The sequence below is a fragment of the Somniosus microcephalus genome, chromosome 4, assembly GCF_052327205.1.
Source record: "Somniosus microcephalus isolate GS21.2 chromosome 4, FLI_Smic_1.0, whole genome shotgun sequence".
NCBI lineage: Eukaryota > Metazoa > Chordata > Chondrichthyes > Squaliformes > Somniosidae > Somniosus > Somniosus microcephalus.
In genome coordinates this window covers 154,224,993-154,249,995 of record NC_140990.1, presented here as the reverse complement: position 1 = coordinate 154,249,995, position 25,003 = coordinate 154,224,993, and the positions used below count along the sequence as shown (strand labels likewise).

General features: G+C 43.6%; 1 protein-coding gene across 7 annotated transcripts in view; it reads right to left on the bottom strand.

Annotated features, from left to right (window-relative positions):
- The window catches only part of pcnt (pericentrin), a 355,160-nt gene that overhangs the window by 287,627 nt on the left and 42,530 nt on the right, over positions 1-25,003 (bottom strand). For 6 of the 7 annotated variants that reach the window (XM_085985359.1, XM_085985354.1, XM_085985358.1 and 3 more), the window contains exons 3-5: positions 16,417-16,467; positions 15,163-15,345; positions 1,138-1,287 (exon numbers count right to left, since the gene is read on the bottom strand). In XM_085985359.1, coding sequence (XP_085841485.1) covers positions 1,138-1,287; positions 15,163-15,345; positions 16,417-16,467 — 384 coding nt within the window. The remainder of the gene's footprint in view (positions 1-1,137; positions 1,288-15,162; positions 15,346-16,416; positions 16,468-25,003) is intronic. The other variant, XM_085985357.1, reaches the window with a different exon arrangement.

Here is a 25,003-nt window from a genome sequence, read left to right as displayed (position 1 = left end):
TGTACTCTTAATTCAAGTTAACAATTAAAATCTTTAGCACTGAATTCTTACTTCCCTAAAGAGTGAACAAACTTGCATTTAAATAGCACTTTTCATGCACTTGCGACATCCCAAAGCATTTTACAACCAATGCATTACTTCTAATGAATTACTTTGTAAATGTAGTTACTCTTGTTACGTAGGGAAACAAAGCAGTCAATTTGCACAGAGAGATCTCACAAACATCAGAGACAAATGATGAATGAATCTGTTTAGGTGGTGTTGCTTGAGGGCTAAGACACCTCTGATTTTGTTTGAATAGCACCATGGGATCTTTTATGTCTACCTGAGCAGGCGTCAGTTAAACAAAAGACTGCACCTCTGATAATGCAGAACACCCTCAGTACCATTCTGAGCTGTCAGCCTAGACTATGTACTTAAATCCTGGAATAGAACTTGAACCCAGGATCTTTAGAGAGCCAAGCTGACATTTGCATTACTTAATTCAAGTTACAGTATAATATAAGCTTTTTAAAAAAAAAAGATTTTGTTACTCAGGCAAATATCTTGCTAATAGTACTACAAAAGCAATACTGCACCAAATAAATCACATGCAGTAATAAGTGCAGCGTTAAGTCTTGCTTTGAAAACCCTTTCAGGTTGTTAGTTTACCGCATACTGATGAGCATCATGCACGTTTCCTGTGTGATGTATGTTAATACAGTTGCTTCATAATGTGAATATATATCAAAGCATGAATGTGTAGACAATGATCAAGTAGACTGAAATGTAGTATAAAAAACGAGTCCTAAATTTGCAGTCTCAAGAGTCCATGGGAACACTGGTGTGGGCGATCAAAATATTCACACCAATGAAGTAGAATTGCTCTTCTAAAGCTGGAGCAGAGTAGAAGGAATTTTTCATTGCATCTAAACAGTGCAAGAATCAATCTAGAAATGCTTGATGTTGATCTTGGACATCTAAAGCAGAACAGTGCCTCATTCCTTAGCAAATGATACCACACAGTTTAATAAACAGACAAAAAGTTCTACGTTAGTCAGAAAGACAAGTGGCAGTCGAATTCAGACATTCTTTACAATGAAAAGATATCTGGATTAAGAAGCTTAAAGAAAAACACAACATATCTGTAGACAATACCTGTTGTAATTGGTGCTGTAAAGACTGAATCTGATCAGTTAACTCCAGAGTTTCCTGTTGGACTTCATCTCTGTTCTGAATGGCCTGCTGCAGGTTATCAGTCAGCTGGCCAATAATATCATTCCTCTTCTGTACAGCCATCTCCAACTCCTAATGAGACCAGAACAAAATGATAACATTTATTTCCAGGTGAATTGCAATTACAGGGAACTTTCTGGTATCCGGCACTGACAGGACCGAGCTGGTGCCGTCCCATCAAAACTGCCGTAGAAACCAGCGCTAATGTTAAAACATACGGAGCTTTTGAGCTCCGTGTGAATCAACAAACCCTGTTGCTTAGCAACAGCTTCAAAACAGTCGGCCGCAGCTTAAAAGCGTCTCTGTAGCTAAGCTTCAGCTAGACCTTGCAGAGCCTGACTGGAAAAAAAAAAGCAACGAGAAGTAAAAAAAACAGCTCCTGAATTTTGCCAGTAGATAGAGCTTGCCAGACATTTAACCTCAAAAGTTTCCTGTATATGGATTTTACTCAGTCAATTTTTAATTTGAGGATGGCGAGCAATGGCTGCCAGAGAAAGAGTGCGCTTTGATCCGTGCGCAAGTCTGCTTCAATGAAATAAATTGCAGATGATACAGATAATGGCATTCAATGTAAGTAGCATGAGGTTCCTCTATCGGAGAAAGCATTTTTGTCCATTGGGATCTGACATCAGCAAAGTAGCTGCAGTGTGTACCAACTACAAGATGCACTGCAGCAACTCGCCAAGGCTTCTTCGGCAGCACCTCCCAAACCCACGACCTCTTCCACCTAGAAGGACAAGGGCAGCAGGCGCATGGGAACACCATCACCTCCAAGTGCCCCTCCAAGTCACATACCATCCTGACTTGGAAGTATATCGCTGTTCCTTCATCGTCGCTAGGTCAAAATCCTGGAACTCCCTCCCTACCAGCACTGTGGGAGTTCCTTCACCACACGGACTGCAGCAGTTCAAGAAGGCGGCTCACCACCACCTTCTCAAGGGCAACTAGGGATGGCCAATAAATGCTGGCCTTGCCAGCAATGCCCACATCCCACGAACGAATAATAAAAAACACTTGCCTAATAAATTCAGTTGTCTGGAAATATGCAATAGGCGCAGGAGTTACACCGACAGAAACAGCTGTATAACATGTGAATTCCATTGAGTTCCATACTTTCAACTAAATACTTCATTCAGATATTTTTATTTGATACACTAACATTAAATTTATGAATTGAATCATGATCAGCACTGGGTTAAAGGGAATTAAGTGGACAAACACAAACGTTTTGCAGTTCTGCTGTTTGAGTGCATAAACGCTCACTTTTAAACACCCCACTTGCAGGATATCTAAAAGGGAACAAAAAGATAACACTACTCAATCACAGTAACCAGGATTTTATGATGGAAAGTAAGTGCTTACTAAGTAATGGATCCATTAGAGACTTTTCTACTATGCATTATATTTGAACTGGCTAATATGAATGTGTTGTTTCATTTTTCTACTTACAATTTGCAAGTAAATATATTGACACAAGTCCCACTCACTACCCCTGTGCTCACTGACCTACATTGGTTCCCGGTCCAGCAAGGCGTTGATTTTAAAATTCGCATCCTAGTGTTCAAGTTCCTCCATGGCCTTGCCCCTCCCCATCTCTGTAATCTCCTCCAGCCCTGCAAGCCTCCAAGTGTCCCTCTAACTCTAGCCTCTTGGGCATCCCTATGCCCCACCACTGGTGAATGTGCCTTCAGCTATCTAGGCCCAAAACTCTGGAATTCCCAACCTAAACCTCTCCGTGTCTCTTGCCTCCTTTAAGACTCTCCTTACATAGAAACATAGAAGATAGGAGCAGGAGTAGGCCATTTGGCCCCTCGAGCCTGTTCCGCCATTTAATGAGATCATGGCTGATCATCCAAATTCAGTACCCTGTCCCTGCTTTCTCCCCATATCCCTTGATCCCTTTAGCCTTAAGAAATATATCCAACTCCTTCTTGAATATATTTAATGTATTGGCCTCTACTGCCTTCTGTGGTAGAGAATGCCACAGGTTCACCACTCTCTGGGTGAAGAAATTCCTCCTTAACATTGACTTCTTTAACCAAGCTATTAGTCACCCTTCCTAATATTTAATTCTTTATGTCAATTTATGTCTAACGAAGCACCTTGGGATGTTTTTGTGGGTTAAAGGCGCTTTATAAATGCAAGTTGCTGTCATTGGAGTATAATATCCGCTATTTCTGCAGTGAGTGCAATAGCGTAGTACAATGTTTAGTCCATTTTACAGATTACTGCAAAGAACCCTCCAGGTCATGCAATTTTTCACAGCCAGAAGGTGTAAAGTGTACGACTTTTGAATTGCAGGGAATAAATTCTACATACGGGAACTGCTCTGAAACTACTAGAGAAAAAAAGGTTCCATTGCAAACTTGAAATTGTAACAATGTCAAATAAAGGTAAACATAACAGCACGAATCAGACACAAATTACATCATTTCGAAATATTCTCATCAATTATACAAGGCCCAAGATTAGAAACCATGCACATTTTCATTGAGGTCTACGTCAGGGGTGTCAAACATACAGTACAATCCAGCCCACACATAGTGTTGCCATGTGTCCCGAAATGGGACAGGATACTCACGGGCGCTGCTTCTCACAACCCCGGGAGAACTGCAGCTTTCAAACTTTGTGTCACAACAGCACCGGGCCTCGGGTGGGGAAAAGAGGGAAACTAAGGACTGGGGCTTGGGGAAGGAATGGGGTGGGATGGGTTTAGGCCCTGCATCTGCTGCAGAGCCTGGAGGCACAGAAGCAGCAGCAGTACTGAGAGAGGAGCAACCAGTAAAGGGGTTGTTTCCATTGGTGGACAAGTGGGGAACAAGAGGAAGGGGATTGAGTATTCTCAGGGAGCATCACAAGCTCCACTATGTCGAGGAGATGCAGGAGGGCAGAGTACAGTCAGCATTGGCCCACAGCAGTGCTGTGGAGCTGGGAGGAGCACCCCTGCTACTCCATGCTCCACAGAAGAAGTAAACAAAGCTTTCCCAACCATTTCTTCAGCGACCTCCAGCAGTTTCTTGAAGGACCGCTGTCGAGCTGGAAAAACTAGTCTGAGCTGCATGGCGCATGTTCCACCTAGTTTTATAATGCATTTTGCCAAAGGGTCATAGACTCAAAACGGCACAGGAGGCCATTCGGCCCATCGAGTCCGTGCCTGCTCTCTGCAGAGCAATCCAGTCAGTTCCATTCTCCCGCTCTATCCCCGTAGCCCTGCAAGTTTATTTCCCTCAAGTGCCTATCCAGTCTCCCCTTGAAAACACTGCATGTCTCCGCTTCCACCACTTCCGTTGGCAGCGAGTTCCAGGTCATCACCACTCGCTGCGTAAAAAAGTTTCCCCTCACATCCCCCTGTAACTCTTGCCCAAAACCTTAAATCTGTTTCCCCTAGTCCTTGTACCATCAACTAGTGGGAACAGCCTTTCCCCATCGCGCCTATCCAAACCTGTCATAATCTTCTACACCTCTATCAAATCACCTCCTTTGCTCTAATGAAAACAAATCCAGCTTCTCCAACCCGTCCTTGTAGCTAAGATCCCCCATACCATTCTGGTAAATCTCCTCTGCGCCCTCTCAAGGGCCTTCACATCCTTCCTAAAGTGTGGTGACCAGAACTGGACGCAATACTCCAGTTGTGGCCTAACCAGCGCTTTATAAAGGTTCAGCATAACTTCTCTACTTTTGTACTCAATACCTCTATTTATGAAGCCCAAGATCCCATATGCTTTGTTAACCACTCTCTCAATGTGTCCTGCCACCTTCAGGGACCTATACACATTAACTCCCAGGTCCCTCTGTCCCTGCACACTCTTTAAAACTGTGCCATTAAGTGTATATTGCCTCTCCCTGTTCCTTCTGCCAAACTGCATCACCTCACACTTCTCTGTATTAAATTCCATCTGCCACTTGTCTGCCCATTCTGCTAGCCTTTCTATGTCCTGTTGCAGTCGATTGGTATCATCACTACTGTTTGCCACACCCCCAAGTTTGGTGTCACCGGCAAATTTAGAAATTCTGCTTTGTATTCCAATATCCAGATCATTTATATATATCAAAAAAGCAGTGGCCCCAGCACTGACCCTTGAGGACCACCACTGTCTGCCATCCTCCAGTCTGAAAAACAGCCAGTTACCACAACTCGCTGTCTTCTGTCTTTAAGCCAATTCCTTATCTAAGCTGCCACTGACCCACCTATTCCATGAGCCTCAATTTAGTTAACCTGCCTTCCATGTGGTACTTTGTCAAACGCCTTCCTAAAATCCATGTAGACAACATCCATTGCATTCCCTTCATCGATCCTCCCTGTTACTTCATCAAAAAATTCAATTAGATTAGTCAAACATGATCTGCCTTTCACAAATCCACATTGGCTCTCCAAGTGCCTGTAAATTTTTCCTTGATTACTGTTTCTAAAACTTTATCCACCACTGATGTTAAACTGGCCGGCCTATAGTTACAAGGTATGATAGCAAAATACTGCGGATGCTGGAAATCCGAAACAACAGGAACTGACCTTCCCTTTTGTTCTTTCATCCCCTCCCCCTTTTCCCAGCCCCCAAACTTGCTTTCCATTTCCTGCTTTTTTTCCAGTTCTGACGAAAGGTCATCAACCTGAAACATTGACTCTGTTTCTCTCTCCACCGATGCTGCCTTGGCCTGCTGAGTTTTTCCAGCATTTCCTGTTGTTATTATAGTTACAAGGATTGTCCTTACAATCTTTCTTGAACAATGGTATCATATTTGCCACTTTCCAATCCTCAGGCACCTCCCCTGCATCTAGAGAAGATTGGAGAACTATGGCAAGCCCTTCTGCTATCTCCTCCCCCAATTCCCTTAACAATCTGGGATGCAAACCATTTGGACCAGGCGACTTATCCACTCTAAGCATACCCAGCCTTTCTACTACATCCTGTCTTATTAATTTTCACCCCTTCCATTGCTTCTACCTTTTCCAATGCTACCGATATTTTGTCAGCATCCACCTCCTTAGTAAACACCGATACAAAGTACTCGAGTATTCTAGTCTTTCCCTGCGCCTCTAAGCATGTATCACCTTCTTTGTCCCTAATAGGCCCCACCCCGTCTCTTAATACCTGCTGGTAGAAGATTTGTGATTTCCCTTTTATGTTAACCGCCATTCTACTCTCATATTCTCTCTTTGCCAATCTTACTTCATCTTCACTTCCCCTCTCAACTTATTGTATTTGGTCTGGTTCTCCCTTGAAGAATTCACCGGACATTCATCATACACCCTCTTTTTTTGTTTCAGCATCTTCTCTATCTCCCTCGTCATCCAAGGAGCCCTTGCTTTGGTTCCCTTACCCTTCTCTCTTGTTGGAATGTACCTAGCCTGTACTTGGAACATCTCCTCCTTAAAAGATCACCCATTGTTCCATTACAGTTTTTCCAGTCAGTCAGTCTTTGGTTCTATTTTACCCTGGCTAGATCCTTTCACATCCCATTGAAGTTAGCCCTATTCCAGTTTAGAAGTTCCACTCTAGATTGTTCCTTGCTCCTCTCCATTGCTAATCTAAATCTTATGATATGATGATCACTCGTACCCAAGTGTTCTCCCACAGATACTTGGTCGACCTGGCCCACCTCATTCCCCAGCACCAGATCCAGCAATGCCTCCTTCCTAGTTGGGTCAAGAACATACTGGTCAAGGAAATTCTCCTGAACACATTTCAGAAATTCCTCACCATCCTTTCCTGTTACCCTATCATTATCCCAATCGATATTTGGGTAATTAAAGTCCCCCAATATCACCACTCTATAGCTCTTGCATATCTCTGCGATTTCCCTGCAGATTTGCTCCTCTACCTCCCTCGCACTATTTGGAGGCTAATAGAATACCCCCAGTAGCGTGATCAAACCCTTTTTGCTCAACGTTAACCAAATGGATTCTGTCCTTGTCCCCGCAAGAACATTCTCCCTTTCTGACACTACAATGTCTTCCTTAATCACCACTGCCACCCCACCTCTCTTTTTCCTTCCCTATCTTTTCTGAACACCTTGTACCCTTGAATATTAAATGCCCAGTCCTCACCGATTTTAAGCCACGTTTCCGTTATTGTCACATCATATTGCCACACAGCTAATTGTGCTTGTAGCTCACCAACATTATTCACCACACTTTGTATGTTTACGTACATGCATTCTAAGTCCATTTTTGAATTTTTCTTTATCTTTCTTAGTCTGCTCGTATCTAATATGGTACTACTTCCGCCTCTAGTACTATCCAACACTCTCACATGCACCTTATTCCTCTTTTCTACTCCTATATGCTGGTGCCCATACCCCTGCCAAGCTAGTTTAAACCCTCCCCAACAGAACTAACAAACCTCCCCACGAGAATATTGGTCCCAGCTCTGTTGAGTTGTAACGCTTGTACAGGTCCCACCTTCCCCAGAAACGGTCCTAATGCCTCAGGAATCTAAAGCCCTCCCTCCGGCACCATCTCTCCAGCCACGCATTTATCTGTCCTAAAAGAAGCACAGGACACTTAGCATATTTAAACTGATGCAACACTGATTTCAGATGGCTGCCAGAGGCGACTAAAAACACTGAAGACTAATATGGTGGCAGCCATGCTGCCGGCACAGATTAAGTGCAGAACATTGCGCTCAGAAATTGGTATACATTGTGTCTGTTTTACGCCCAAATAACAGAGAAAATACATACCAATTTCTACCCCAGTGTGTACAAATAAGTTTTGCTGAATGTGGCCCACACCAAGTGCCAGGATGTTGAATCAGCCCCACCATGTAAATTGAGTTTGACACCCCTGGTCTACACGTCAGGTGCAATTGGTCATATAATTTGATCACTTAATGCTGTCTAATGGAATTTGGTCAAATGTATATCAGAGAACAGCCAGGTTTTGCATCATATTGTGAATAAGTCAAAACAATAAATTACAAATATGCTTAACCACACTAGAGACTAACAGTCTGGAGCACAACAGATAAAGCATTTGCTTCAAACGCAATTCATTAACTTTTAAGCTTTCCCATGGACTCACTTCAGAACCATGGATGGAGGGAAGAAGAAAAGTTTGTACGTGATACACTGGCAATAGCATACCAGGGTAGCCCACACAAAAAAAGGTAGGCCTTGGCGAGGGTGCAGGAGAGATTTACCAGAATACCAGGGATGCAGGACTTCAGTTATGTGGAGAGACGGGAGAAGCTGGGGTTGTTCTTCTCAGCAATATTCCCTGTAAGCTGTGCTTTGTTCTATACATCAGTTTCTTTTAGTGCGCGGTCCCTTTAAATTTACACGCATGCGCAGTATTTACAATGGAGAAGCCTGTGAGCAGCCTGGGTGGGGCTTTTCATATTACTGCGCGGCCGCGCAACTTCGAAGGAGCATTGCTCATTCGGTGTTCAAAATGATGAAAGCTTGTGATAAGAATAAATAAAGAGAAACTGTTTCCACTGGTATGAGGGTCGGTAACCAGAGGACACAGATTTAAGATAATTGGCAAAACAAAACTTACACAGCGAGTTGTGATGATCTGGAATGCACTGCCTTAAAGGGTGGTGGAAGCAGATTCAATAGTAACTTTCAAAAAGGAATTGGACAAATACTTGAAACGGAAATAAATTGCAGGACAATGGGGAAAGTGCAGCGGGAGTGGGGCTAATTGGATAGCTCTTTTAAAGAGCCGGCACAGACACGATGGGCTAATTGGCTTCTTTCTGTGCTGTATGATTCTGTCTAGGCTCATTTTCAAACTACAGGAAACTTTGTGATATCCGGCACGTACGGGACCGGCGTGTTGCCGATCTATCAAAACTGACGGACATACAAAGTTAATGTTGAAACATACGGAGGTTTTCATCTCCGTATCTGACAACAAACACTTGCTTAGCAACAGCTTCTAAAGAGTCAGCTGCAAGTGTCTGTAGCTGAAGCTGTTGCTATAGCTACAGACTTTGCAGTGGCTGACTGGGGGGGAAAAAAAAGAACGAGATCTAAAAAAAACTTACAGAAAACGGCTCCTGATTTTTGCCGTTAGATCGAGTATTCCGGACATACAACCTCCGGATAAACTAATGTTTCCTGTATAACTAAAAAAAAATCTACACATCACTGAAAGCTTGCTTGAAGACTTGGAGGAGAGCCTTGAAGTACACAATTCCCCTTACCTGTTTCTCAAAGCGATACAATTTACTGCAAAGCCGAGTGGTTCTCCAATATACCTTTGATCAAATCCCAGTAGCCAGTTACAAGCCACTCAAAGGGAATACAAGATTCTTCAAAAATATTTTTTGGACACCCAAGACTTTGGTGTGTGGGCAGATTTTTGTGCACAGTGGCTCCCACTCCAGAGACTTGAGCACATAATCTAGGCTGACACTTCAGTGCAGTACTGAGGAAGTGCTGTCCTGTTGGAGATGCCGTTTTCTGGTTGAGATGTTAAACCGAGGCCCCGTCTGCCCCTCAGGTAGAGATGTAAAATATCCTATGGTACTATTTCGAAGAAGAGCGGGAAAGTTCTTCCTTATATCCTGGCCAATATTTATCCCTTAACCAACATCACAAACAGATTATCTAGTCATTATCACATTATTGTTCGTGGAACCTTGCTGTGTGCAAATTGGCTGCCGCACTTCTAACATTGCAACAGTAACTAAACTTCAAAAGGTACTTCCATTGGCTTTGAGACATCCGGAGATTGTGAAAGGCATTATATAAATGCAAGTCTTTCTTTCTAAGGGACAATGGAAGTGATCTAACAATTGACAATCTCGAGTGTGTGCAGCATCAATTTACATTTCTTGAATCACTGGTCCAATATTCAGCCATATTTGGAAAAAAAAGCCTTGAAGTACATGAAGATTATGGCCTCAACAGTAATCCAGCTGGTATACAGAATTTGGTTCTCTCCAAGGTTCCCAGAACAGAAGTGAAAATTAGTCTCTTCGACAAGATATGGAAGATTATTGCCACTTGTGGCACAATAGCTCAGCAAGAAGCACTATTTTGGGGGGAGGGGGGGTGTGGAACAAGGATTGAAAAAACAAATAAACTAACTTAGCTGCATCTCAAGGTCCAACTCAAGAAAAGCACTGCAGAAAACAGTAAATGTTTGCGGGGGGGGGGATGGGGAGTGCCCTGAACACCCCACATAGGAACAGGAAATGCTAAGCAAAAAAAAAACCAAAGTCCATCTATTCTCCTTCACCCATCCTGGTAGGTGCATGAAGCAATGTTAATGGAGTTGTTGACTAATCCTAGCAATCAAATTCTCAATTAGTCTACAACAGACCCAGACATGAGGTGAGGAAAATTCCAGTGGTGGAGCGCTTTGGGAACCATAGGTCCAAAGTCACCTGCTTCTCCCAAGCATACTACACTTACCAAATGTCATGGCCCAGAATTTGCAGTCAGCAGCGAAATGACAGCACTCGCCGCTAACCTTGAAGAGCGTTGCCCACAAAAACCACGCGATCTCTGTGGTGAAAACTTTAGCTTTCTCGACCTCAATTTGATTGGAACGCTGTCAAAAGGGGACCGCCAGCGTACAGCAGCAGTGAGGTCATCAAGCTGTCTAAGCAGCCAATCACATTGAAGAATTCTCACAAACAGCAAACCAGCAAATAAAAATCAGCTTTTATCATTCACTTTTTAAAAGTTTTACACAGCGCAAAATAAAGATTGGAACATACACATGGGGTTAAGGTAGAAGCTGAAAAATAAACAAACTTAAAATTTATTTTTTTAATTTTAAAAATCTAGTAATTTTTATCTTAATGGAGAAATTTGACATTCCACAGATATAAAATTAGTTTTGCGGGTCAGAATGGTTGTTCAGCTGTCAATACGCCGTTAAAACCCCTATTACACCTCTTTCAACAATTTTTTTAATGGAGCTTTTAACAGTGTTATCAGAGTGGAAAAGGGGAAGTTTGTCAGTTCAAGTGATTTCACTGATTGCCAGCTATGGGGAGTTCCACAGCGCACACTCATCCCCAATCTAGAAGCCACCTATTCATCTGTGCATGAACCAATAAGCCAGCATGAAAGTTAATTTTTAAGGTGTGAGACCAAGGGGAAATTAGATTAAAATAATCTATTCCTTTTGTCTCGAAGACCTGTTCTTTAAACCTGGTCAGCTTTGTGAAATTAAAATCTCCTCTCTAGAAAGCCATACATTTATGGAATAGCTGGGAAAATTAACACGCAAGTGTCACAATACTAAATGAAACACAAGACTCTGAAAAGAGAACTTCAATGTAGCCAATTGGTACCATTACAAGTAGGTGTCCAATACTCTAACTTTTAAATAAATTCTGAAGTTTTCAGGGTAATTCTAAGATACTTTTACTTTACTAAAACACATTAGACAGCAAATGCATGGGTTCCCCCAATTCCCCAGCTGCCAAATGCACTCACTAATATAAGTGATTCAATCTCTCTCTCGATCCGACATCAGAGAACACCCAGATTAGCCTGCATCAAAGAATCTACTGCTAATTACTTCTAGATCTTCACCTAACACACAAACTGTTCCAATTGCAAAATACTGCAGATGCTGGAAATCTGAAATAAAAATAGAAAATGCTGGTATAAACTGTTCCCATCTTTAGAACCAGTTCAGAAAACAACTGTCATCTGCAGGCAAAGAAGCACAGCTTTGAATTCTTAATCAAAATAAGTACCATTTCCTTTTTTGGAATCAGGTCTCCTAGTTTCAGGCATCCAAGGACCGTGCCCAGTTTCAACACAGAGCTAACTAACTGTTTTTAAATAACATGAAGCATGATGTGTTGATTCCTTAGTAACTGATAGCACACACTGTAAAGAGAAACGAGAGAGTGGTACATCGAGGTCACTGTGCCAGTAGCCAGACATAAAAGCACCTCATACTTAAGGGAAAATGGAGAAAGAGCAGAGGGGGTGAGATTAATTGGATAGCTCTACTAAAGAGTCGGCACAGGCACGATGGGCCGAATGGCCTCCTTCTGTGCTGCATCATTCACAGTCGTTACAGATGACTCCAAAGGTCTGCAACCTGAAAACCCTAGCAGGAAATGGGCCTTGGTTAAAAAAAAAATATTTCTGGAGAGCTTCTTGGTAGATTTTGATCAACAGCCTATAACGGGAGATGCAATTTCAGCCTCCCCCCACTCTCATTTCTTGAACCTTAAGCTCAGAGTCTCTCTCTCTTTCTCACACAGTATTAGAATAGTTATCACAGCAATGATGAGATGATCATGAAATCTGTGAAATAAAGCAGCTGGCCTGAAGGTGCTACTGAATGAGAAATAGATCTAGTTTGATTATGCTGGCTGAAAACATTGCTTTTCCGCACAACAGTATTTATTGGATTTAATTTCTTACAATCAAATGAAACCCTCCTTGGTCGCTGTATACAGAGTGGATTGAGTTCTGTCACTTGGTGTCTTATCTCCAGTGCGCTGAGCGTGGTGACTTGAAAAAGAGTTGCATATTCAGGCTGAAGGACCCTCTTCCCACACCTTTACATTTGTAGCAGTCTCACCCTTACACAAATTGGGTACAAATCCACAGCACAAAGCTGCTCATAGCCCAACAATGATTTCCGATTTCACTCACAGAATACAAGGATAATTCATTTGTGCATCGGAAAGGTCACTTTGGTACATCTACCATACCCTTCAGAGGTTAAAGCACATTACTCAGGCAGAGCAGAAAAATCTTCATTCTCCCAGGTGACACTTGATCTGAAAGCACTTAAAGCATCATGGAAGGAACTGCGCTCTGTACCTAACCTGTACTATCAATGGAATGACACGGATTTACAGCAACATGGGTAGAAACCTTTTGTTGCTTTCTAGTGCAAAAATCATCAAAGATAGTGCACTTCATCAACACAACAAATTGATTTACTGAATTGTTAATCAATCTGTGTATTGTTACGTTACAACATTTTGAAAACTTCGTCCAAGGTATAACTTGGGGGAAGGGGTAATTTGACTTAAATTTCATCTAATATCAGCTCAAAAACTTTCCAATTAGATGTGGGGAAAAGATTCTCCAATAGCTCAGGTAAAGGCACCACCTGTTATGGTACAAAACCACACAGACCAGAGGTTCACAGGTTCGATTCCTGCTGTGTATGGGCTCCGTCACTGCCCTCAACACCCTTAATCTAGGGACAAAAAAAATTAGCCCGGGTTCTTGCTCCTGATCACCATCCAGTAGAAAATGTGTATGTATTGTAAAAGTCAGACAGCCAGGTGACGAAGGATCGAATACTAGAGCCTAGTCTTCAGTCGCTTACAAGCCTTTATTTACAGAGACACACAATACATTCTATGCACCCCCAAGATAAGCTTGCCCCACTCTTCCCGAGCCTACTCCCATATATATGAACACAAGAAAGAGTCCCCAATTAATACCCACCCCCTGAATACAATTAACATGTATAAATGTTGGGCGAGTGCAGAATCAGGTGCAATGCACTCCACAGCCAAATAGCCTACTAACACTCAAAGTCAAGGCTCACACATAAGAAGTGTCTATTTGGGTAAGGTACCAGAGGGCTGCCAATGCTCACAGAACCATAAACTGCCAGGAGTCAGCATCTACAAAAAATAAATTGGAGAAAATCAAAACATTTAAAAAATAAATGAAAAAGGGTTGGAATAAACGGGTCCTTTTCTGAGTGGCAGGCAGTGACTAGTGGGGTACCGCAGGGATCGGTGCGAGGACCCCAGCTATTCACAATATACATAAATGATCTAGACGCGGGAACTAGATGTAATATCTCCAAGTTTGCAGACGACACAAAGCTGTGTGGGCGTGTGTGCTGTGAGGAGGATGCAGAGAAACTCCAGTATGATTTGGACAGGTTGGGTGATTGGACAGATGGATGGCAAATGCAGTATAATGTGGATAAATGCGAGGTTATCCACTTCGGTGGCAAAAACAGGAAGACAGATTATTATCTGAACGGCAATAGATTGGGAAAAGGGGAAGTGCAATGAGACCTGGGTGTCCTTGTGCACCAGTCGCTGAAGGTAAGCATGCAGGTGCAGCAGGCGGTTAAGAAGGCAAATGGTATGTTGGCCTTCATAGCAAGAGGATTAGAGTACAGGGCCTTGGTGAGACCACACCTTGAGTATTGTGTGCAGTTTTAGTCGCCTTATCTGAGGAAGGATGTTCTTGCCATGGAGAGTGCAGCGAAGATTCACCAGACTGATACCTGGGATGGCAGGAATGACGTTTGAAGTGAGATTGGGTCGATTAGGCTTATATTCGCTAGAGTTCAGAAGAATGAGAGGGGATCTCATTGAAACTTATAAAATTCTAACAGGACTAGACAGACTAGATGCAGGAAGGATGTTCCCGATGGCGGGGGAGTCCAGAACCAGGGGTCACAGTCTAAGGATAAGCCATTTCAGACTGAGACAAGGAGGAATTTCTTCACCCAGAGAGTGGTGAACCTGTGGAATTCTCTACCACACAAGGCAGTGGAGGCCAATTCATTAAGTACATTCAAGAAGGAGTTAGCTATATTTCTTGAGGCTAAAGGGATCAAGGGATATGGGGAGAAAGCAGGGACAGGGTACTGAATTTGGATGATCAGCCATGAGCTCATTAAATGGCGGAACAGGTTCAAGGAGCCAAATGGCCTACTCCTGCTCCTATCTTCTATGTATCTATGTTAATTGTCAGAAAGATTTCCTTAGAGATTTAATTTCGCACCCAGAATTTTCTTTAAGAGCTAAATGCGCCTGCCAAAATCTGCAAAAGTAGCTGCGTGGTCAGGTGCCAAGTCCTACTACCAGATAAGCCAACCAAAGTGGAACATTCGATTCCAAGCTGCACAGCACGTGGTGACTGCTACTGTCAAATTAAAGCTCATTTAAGCTGCAGTACAGAATTTAAAACCATAGAATGATTTGATTTGATATTTGAGTTGCTGTAACTGTTGCGGGTATTTTTCATCCGTACCTGCTGCATTTGCTCACTCTCCTGGTGGGTAGCCAGTTGCTCCTGCAGGTCTTCCACCTCAGTGACTAGTTGTTCCAAAGCCATTTCTTTGCCTTGCAATTGCTCTTCAAGCTCGATTATTCTTAGCCGGCAAACCTGTAGCTCCGTTTCAGCATGTTCTGTACTATTATTCACCTCTTCTTCCTAGAAGAGATCATATGGCGTGAAGGTCTTTCATTTTGTTCTTATTTGATTTTAAACAATGTAATGTAATCAGTATACAACAGAAAAAAACCATGGGGCCACACAGAAATACACAGCCAGCATACTGGTAATAATTGTATTGCTTCCAAAATGTATTCACATCCAATCCTATGAAAACAGATCTGTATGGTCAGAAAAAATAACCAATTCCAGAGTGTAATTATAAAATCATCTAGATCATGCAGCTCAGATGATGCCTTTAAGGACAAGCAAAGGTGAAGCAAGCTGATAACAAAGTGGAAGAACATTCAGCCAGGGCGCCCACCGTCAACGATCCATTTTGGAAATTCTGCATTTGTGGACGTCAGATAAGTGCTGAAAAGTTGGTCTTTTCCCTCCCTCCATGGTGAGATAACATGACAATATCTGGTCTCATGCATAAACAATGGCCATTTGAGAAAGGTGCAAGAAGGCTGCTAAACTGTAGTCTAACCTTCAGGAGAAATAAGGGACAGAAAATTGGGGAATGGAGGAGAAATGTCAGTAAAACACCAAAATCAAAAGAAAATTGAACCGTCACACAATGTACAGAATGCAGACTTCCAAAAATATGGGGATTCCCAGGAAAGTGTATGGAAAAAAGCACCAGTACTTGAATCCAAGACACCTTTATCAGGCTCCTGGATTATTTCAGTATCTGGGCAACACCATACAAAATTCAGTTGTGAATTTACAGATGTATGTGTGCGAGCACGTACATGTGCAGGATGTAATCTAGGTACTAAGGAGTGAAAAAAAATATTTCTGCAGCAAATGACAACATGTAATAAAATACTTGCATTTTTATAGTACCTTATGTGGAAATGTCCCAAAGTGCTTCACATAACAAGTTACTTTTTGAAGTATGTTGACTTGTTGAAGAGGCAAATACAAAGCAGTGCCACGGGAAAAGTATGGGACTGTGTGTCAGAGACTGAATTGCAAAGCTTATTTCTGAATATAGCAGCCAAACAGTGAGAAAAAATGCTATGCATCAGGCAGAAAAATATAGCTTTGGGATCAACAGCTCACCTCAGCTGTGAAGTCCTCCACTGTACTGGCGTTTGACAGTTCACCATCAGCCTGAGGAAAGCAAGGATGATTGAAACACTTAAAAGATAAAATGCAGGAAAATCATCGTAAACATAATTTGTAATTCCTCTACAACGTGTATTTATATAGCGCCTTTAACGGAGTAAAACATCCCATGGCACTGCACAGGGGTATTAAAAGACAACAACAAATTTGACAACAATCCACATAAGGATAAATTAGGGCAGGTGACCAAAAGCTTGGTCAAAGAGGTAGGTTTTAAGGAGCGTCTTAAAGGAGGAAAGAGAGGTAGCGAGGCAGAGAGGTTTAGGCAGGGAATTCCAGAGCTCAGGGCCAAGGCAACAGAGGGCACATCCACCAAAGGTTGAGTGATTATAATCAGGGATCCTCAAGAGGGCAGAATTAGAGGCGCGCAGATATCTCCGGGGGGGGGGGGGGGGGGGCGGGGTTGTGGGGCTGAAGGAGATTAGAGAGATAGGGAGGGGCGAAGCCATGGAGGGATTTGAAAACAAGGATGAGAATTTTGAAATCGAGGCGCTGCTTAACCGGGAGCCAATGTCTGTCAGCGAGCACAGGTGAACGGGACTTGGTGCAAGTTAGGACACGGGCAGCAGAGTTTTGGATGACCTCAAGTTTACGTAGGGTGGAATGTGGGAGGCCAGCCAGGAGTGCGTTGGAATAGTCAAGTCTAGAGGTAACAAAGGCATGAATGAGGGTTTCAGCAGCGGATGAGCTGAGGTAAGGTCGGAGGCAGGCGATGTTACGGAGGTGGAAGTAGGCGGTCTTTGTTATGCTGCGGATATGTGGTCGGAAGCTCATTTCAGGGTCAAATATGACACCAAGATTGTGAACAGTGTGGTTCAGCCTCAGACAGATGTTAGGGAGAGGGGTGGAGTCAGTGGCTAGGGAACGGAGTTTGTGACAGAAACAATGGCTTCGGTTTTCCCAATATTTAACTGGAGAAAATGTTACTCATCCAGAACTGTATGTCGGACAAGCAGTCTGGCAATTTAGACACCGTGGAGGGGTCGAGAGAAGTGGTGAGGAAGAGCTGTGTGTCGTCAGCGTACATGTGGAAACTGATGCTATGTTTTTGGATGATGTCGCCAAGGGGATGCGAAATAGGAGGGGGCCAAGTATAGATCCTGGGGGACACCAGAGGTAACGATGCGGGAGCGGGAAGAGAAGCCATTGCAGGTGATTCTCTGGTTACGATTATATAGATAAGAATGGAACCAGGCGAGTGCAGTCCCACCCTGCTGGATGACAGTGGAGAGGCGTTGGAGAAGGATGGAGTTGTCAACCGTGTCAAAGGCTGCAGACAATCAAGAAGGATGAGGAGGCATAGTTTACCTTTGTCACAGTCACAAAGGATGTCATTTGTGACTTTGATGAGAGCCGTTTCGGTACTGTGGCAAGGGCGGAAACCTGATTGGAGGGATTCAAGCATGGAATTGCGGGAAAGATGGGCACAGATTTGAGAGGCAACAACACGTTCAAGGACTTGAGAGGAAAGGGAGGATGGAGATGGGGTGGTAGATTGCAAGGACGGAGGGATCAAGGTTTGGTTTTTTGAGGAGATGGGTCATGACGGCAGATTTGAAGGAGAGGGGGACAGTACCTGAGGAGAGAGAACTGTTAACAATATCAGCTAACATGGGAGCCAGAAAAGGAAGCTGAGTGGTCAGCAGTTTGGTGGGAATAGGGTCGAGGCGCAGAGAGGTCATGAAGGGAGATTGGAGAAAGATGTGAGTTCAGGGCTAGGGCAGGGGGGAACCTTAGAGGAGGTTTGGCCCAGTGAGCTAGGGGAAAGAAGAGAAGTGGCAGAGGCAGCTGAACGGATGGTCTCAATCTAGGAGACAAAGAAGTCCATGAGACCAGATATTGTCATGTTATCTCACCATGGAGGGAGGGAAAAGACCAACTTTTCAGCACTTATCGGACATCCACAAATGCACTTGTTATCGGAGGCGAGGGTGGAGGTGACAGGGGAGAGGGGTTTAAGAAGACGGTTAGCAATAGAGAATAGGAGCCGGGGTTTATCTTGACATTCCAGAATGATTCTGGAATAGTGAGCAATCTTGGCAGACGAGAGCAGGGCCCACCAGATCTGGCGGTGAATGGCTAAACCAGTTGTCCGCCATATCCGTTCGAGTCTGTGTCCCTTGGACTTAAGGGAGCAAAGATGAGAGCTGTACCAGGGGAACGGCGAGGGTGAGAGGGGGTAATTGTTTTAGTAGGGAGTGCCATCCATGAGCTTAAGAAGTGAAGAGTGACTAATGGGAGCTTGCACTGAGAAAAACTCATGACCTCAAATTTTAACATTCATTCTTCAAAAGAGTTTTTAAAAAAGGAATCAACAGAAAAAGCACAATCAAAGATAGTGGTGAGGGTGTGGTTGAGCAGATCGGTAGCTGCAGAAATATCATGGTGAATGGAGGGCCAGAGGCTGGACAATTGGGATTTCATAAGTGCAGTAGTAAGAGAGTTGGAAGAGTTTTTTCAAGGGGCGAACACAAAAGGAAGTAGGGTTGGGGTGGGGGGGGAGGGGGGATGAAAGTTGAGAGCGATACGAGGAAATGGTCAGAGATGGCCTTATCTGCAATTGACACGATGGGAGTAGCGAGACCACGAGAGATGGCAAGGTCGAGGGGGTGGCTGTGAATATGGGATGGAGACTTTACATGGAGGGAGAGATTAAGGGAGGATAGGAGGCTAGTGAACTCAGAGGAGAGAGAGCATGATGAATTGAGATGGAGGTTGAATCACTGAGGAGGAGAAGTCGCTCGGTGCAGAGGCTGAGGGAGGAGAGCAGTGAAGATATCTCGGTAATAAAATTTTTATGGTACTTGGGTGGGCGGCACAGAACAAAAATTTTAAATGAGGGGTGAGAGGGGTGGAACAAGGTGAGATGCTCAAAGGAGGAGAAACTGCCGGAGGAATAGGGGGACAGACCAAGGTGTGATTTGGTGATGAGAGCCACACCGCCACCACGGCAGTCTGAGCGGGGCAAGTGGAGGAAGGTATAGCCAGGCGGGGAGGCTTCATTAAGGGTAAGGTGTCATCACCCTTCAACCAAGTTTCCGTCAGGGACATGATAACGAAGCAGTCATCCACGATTAGACCCGTGCCATCCATGAGCTTAAGCAGTGAAGAGTGACTAATGGGAGCTTGCACTGAGGAAAAACTCAACCTCAAATTTTAACATTCATTCTTCAAAATAGTTTTTAAAAAAGGAATCAACAGAAAAAGCACAAAGAAAATAGAAAGCAAAATATAGCGAAATCTGGAACTGCGCAAATGCTGGAAACACTCAAGCAGGTCAGTCCACATCAATGGAGGAAATGGATAAATTCAGGTTTCAGACATACAGACCTTCACCCAAATGGAAAGGAGCAAAGATGAAAAAGAATTTGAACAGAAACAGAACATTGGTGGAAGGGGGGGGGGGGGGGCGCACCCACAAGAGGAACTAAATTTTTAAAAAGAAAAACAGGAGATGCACAGATGGCTGAGGTGATCTTCACATTAGACAACAGAAAGATGCATTGAGTCCTTAGGGAATAAATGGCTACGGCAGAGAGAGGCAACCCAAGGAAGACAAGATGATGTGAGTGAAAGTAGGTCAGCTCTGAAATCAAAACGGGAGAAATCCACTGGCCCAGGAGAGAAAAGAAAGCAGCTTTCCCCACCAATACTGTGCTTTGATGAAGGGTCTCTGCTCTAAGTGTCCAGCCAAACATCCAAAGACCCATCCCACATCAACAATCCTGCTGTCAAGAAAATGGAAGGTATTACTAAGGTCTGAAGTAACTACGGTCAAAGGGACTGCAGAGTGCCCAGAAGAAATAGCAGGTACTGTTCCTGGAGCCGGGTTGGAACAGCACACAAGGCCAAAATACTTTTGCCACAAAAATGAGCTATACATAACACTGAAAGTCTAGCTCATCTGATGGCCTAGTGAGCAAAGATGCTACCTGATTGATGTGAAGGTCCAACCCACAGCCCAGAACCAACCCACTTGTCCATTTCATTCAGACCACTGTGCCCGTAAACAATGCGGCCAGCAACTTCAAGAAGTCTGGCTGATTTTAACCTCACTGGTACAGGGTTCCGAGATAAAATATAGTCTGACATATTCTCCCAGCAGCGAACAGCTAACTCAGCACAGGTTGGGAATCAGACAGGTGAGAGAACAGTAGCAGCCGGGCCTGGTGAGAGAGAGCAAAAGCACTAGGACTGGGAAGAATCAAGTTTAGAATCACAGCATTTGTCCTATTCAGGCTGTTGCCTCATGAGATTGTATTTGTAGCCAGCTCGTGAAAGCATAGTGGGATGGAACTTATTGTTTGTAATGAAGTTGCTGGCCACATTGTTTATGGGCACAGTGGTCTGAATGAAATGGACAAGTGGGTTGGACCTTCACATCAATCAGGTAGCATCTTTACTCACTAGGCCATCGGATGAGCTAGACTTTCAGTGTTATGTATAGTTCATTTTTGTGGCAAAAGTATTTTGGCCCTGTGTGCTGTTCCAATCAAACTCCAGGAATAGTACCTGCTATTTCTTCTGGGAGAAGCAGAACAACTCAAGTAGCAACGGCAATGAATTTCTAGAATGTATTCGGGTTAGTTTTCTGGAACAATATATTTTAGAACCAACAAAGGAACAGGCTATACTAGATTTAGTAATGAGTACCAAAGCAGAAGCAGTTAACAATCTAATGATGAGGCACCACCTTACAAATAGTGATCATATGATTGAATTTGATATTAGGTTTGTGAGGAATAAGTAGTCACAAACCAAGATTTTAAATTTAAGTAAGGCAAACTTTGAAGGCATGAGTAAACTGGGCTGAACTGTTAAGAACATAAGAAATAGGAGCAGGAATAGACCACTTGGCCCCTCGAGTCTGCTCTGCCATTCAATAAGATCATGGCTGATCTTGGGCTCAAAGCCACTTCCCTGCCCGCTCCCCATAACCCTTCACTCCCTTATCTTGCAAAAATTTGTCTATCTCCACTTTAAATGTATTTAATGACCCAGCCTCCACAGCTCTCTGGGGCAGAGAATTCCACAGATTTACGACCCTCAGAGAAGAAGTTGCTCCTCATCTCAAGTCTAAAAGGGTGACCCTTTATTCTGAGACTGTGCCCCCGAGTTCTAGCTTTCCCCACAAGGGGAATCATCCTCTCTGCATCTACCCTGTCGAGCCCCCTCAGTATCTTGTGTTTCGATAAGATCACCTCTCATTCTTCTAAATTCCAATGAGTACAGGCCCAGCCTGCTCAACCTTTCCTCATAAGTCAACCCCCTCATCTCTGGAATTAACCTAGTGAGTCGTCTCTGAACTGCCTCCAATGCAAGTATATCCTTCCTTAAATAAGGAGACCAAAACTGTACGCAGTACTCAAGGTGTGGTCTCACCAATACCCTGTACAGTTCACAGAATCACAGAATCACAGAAACCCCACAGTGCAGATAGAGGCCATTTCGGCCCATCGAGCCTGCACCGACACATATCCCACCCTATCCCCGTAACCCCACGTATTTAATCCCCCTAACACTAAGGGTCAATTTATCATAGCCAATCAACCTAACCCGCACATCTTTGGACTGTGGGAGGAAACCGGAGCACCCGGAGGAAACCCACGCAAACACGGGGAGAATGTGCAAACTCCACACAGACAGTCGCCCGAGGCCGGATTCGAACCCGGGTCCCTGGCGCTGTGAGGCAACAGTGCTAACCACTATGCCACCGTGCTGCAGTTGTAGCAGGACTTCCCTGCTTTTATACTCCAACCCCCTTGAAATAAAGGCCAACATTCCATTTGCCTTTTTGTTAATGGGTAAACTTACAAACAGTGGGAAGTATTCAAATACATATTATAAAAATCAGCATTTACCCCTAAAAGGCAAAGGCTCCAGTTGTGCAGTTAAGCAACTATGGTCAACAAATGAGGTAAGAGACAGTATCACTAAAAGAAAAGGCTTACACAAATGCAAGGAAACATGGAAATCCAGTGGACTGGGAAATGGTTTCCACCCCAGGGTATTAAAAGAAATAAGTGAGGATTGAAGATGTATTAAGTCATAATTTTCCAAAGCTCTCTATATTTAGGAATTATGCCTCTGGATTGTAAAATTGCAAATGTCACTCCATTATTTAAGAAGGGAGGGAAGAAGAATTCAGAAAACTACAAACCTGTCAGTTTAAGATCAGTTGTGGGGAAGTTGCTGGATCCATCATCCAGGGCAGAGTGGCTGAGCACTTGGAAAAGTATGAGCTGATCAAAGTCAGCATGGATTTCTGAAGAGCAGGTCATGACTGATTAATCTAATTCAATACATTCTCCCCGTGTTTGCGTGGGTTTCCTCCGGGTGCTCCGGTTTCCTCCCACAGTCCAAAGATGTGCGGGTTAGGTTGATTGGCTATGATAAATTGACCCTTAGTGTTAGGGGGGTTAAATACGTGGGGTTACAGGATAGGGTGGGATATGTGTTGGTGTAGGGGTTACGGGGATCGGGTGGGATATGTGTCGGTGCAGGCTCGATGGGCCGAAATGGCCTCTATCTGCACTGTGGGGTTTCTGTGATTCTGTGAATGCTTTGAGGAGGTCACTAACATGGGGGATAGGGGAGTGTCTATGGATGTTGTCTATAGGGACTTCCAGAATGCATTTGATAAGATCCACACAAGATATTATTAGAAAACATAAAAGCGCACGGAATTGGAGGCAAACTTATATATAAGAACATAAGATGTAGGAGCAGGAGTGGGTCATTTGGCCCCTCGAGCCTGCTCCAGCATTCAATAAGATCATGGCTGATCTGATCTTGGCCTCAACTCCACTTCCTTGCCCGCTCCCCATAACCCTCGACTCCCTTATCGTTCAAATATCTGTCTATCTCCACCTTGAATATATTCAATGACCCAGCCTCCACAGCTCTCTGGGGAAGAGAATTCCAAAGATTCACGACCCTCAGAAGAAATTCCTCCTCATTTCAGTTTTAAATGGGTGCCCCTTTATTCTGAAATTATGCCTAGTTCTAGATACCCCCACGAGGGGAAACATTCTCTCTGCATCTACCCTGTCAAGCCCCCTCAGAATCTTACATGTTTCAATAAGATCCCCTCTCATTCTTCTAAACTGCAATGAGTATAGGCCCAACCTGCTCAACCTTTCTTTATAAGACAACTCTTTCATCTCCGGAATCAACCTCGTGAACCTTCTCTGAACTGCCTCCAATGCAAGTATATCCTTCCTTAAATAAGGAGACCAAAACTGTACGCAGTACTCCAGGTGTGGTCTTACAGTTGTAACAGGACTTCCCTACTCCATTCCCTTTGCAATAAGGGCCAACACTCCATTTGCCTTCCTAATTACTTGCTGTACCTGCCTGCTAACTTTGTGATTCATGTACAAGAACCCCCAGATCCCTCTGTACCTCAGCATTTTGTAATCTCTTCCCCATTTAAATAATAATTTTTTTTTTTTCCCTACCAAAGTGGATAACCTCGCATTTTCCCACATTAAACTCCATCTGCTTGTGAGGTAGGAGACAGAATAGGGATAAAAGGAATGTACTCTGAGTAGCGGAATGTGACAAATGGTGTTCCCTAAGGATCTGTGCTGGGGTCTCAGTTTTTCACAATATATGTAAATGACTTGGATGAAGGAATAGAGATGTGTATATCCAAGTTTTCGGATTACACGAAATTAGGTGGCACCGTAAATAGTGTAGATGGGAGCTGGATGTTATAAAAGGGACATCGTCAGATTAAATGAGTGGGCAAAACAGCGGCAAATGGAGTTCAATGTAGGAAAGTGAGAGGTCATCCACTTTGGATCCAAGAATGTCAAACTGGAATACTTTCTAAATTGAGAGCAATTTGGAACTGTGGAGGAGCAAGTGGATTTAGATGTCCATGTACACAAATCAGTAAAAGTTAATGCACAATCAAAAAGGCTAATGGAATGTTGGCCTTTATCTTAAAGGGGAGGAAGCTGTTCTTCAGCTGTACAGAGCCTTGTTCAGATCCCATCTGGACACTGCGTTCAGTTTTGGGCACTGAACCTCAGGAAGTATATATTGGCCTTGGAGTGGGTACAGTGCAGAGTCACCAGAATTTTACCAGGACTTGAAGGGTTAAATCACAATGACAGGTTGCATAAACTTGGTTAGTATTCACTCAAATTTAGGTGGTCAAGGGGTGGTCCAATTAAAGTGTTTAAAATAAATAGATTCAAATAGGGTAGATACCTGTGGTGTATGTGCCTTTAAGAGCCCCTGTGTACTGTAATGCCGGTAATGGCCACTCGGGCTATATAAGCCTGTATAGTGTCTTGTATCTTTTAGTTCACCTCCAGACTTTGTTCAGTAAACACCTGTGAAACCAACTCCTGCATGCCGTGTCTCCATTAACACACGGACACAACAGTGGCGACGAATTGGAAACGGACTTACCTGCAATTTGGCAGCACCTCAAGGAGATCAATTCCTCAGACGAAAATCGAAGAAAAACAAGAAAAAAAAAACTGTGGTTTCACCAGCTAGCCGAGCT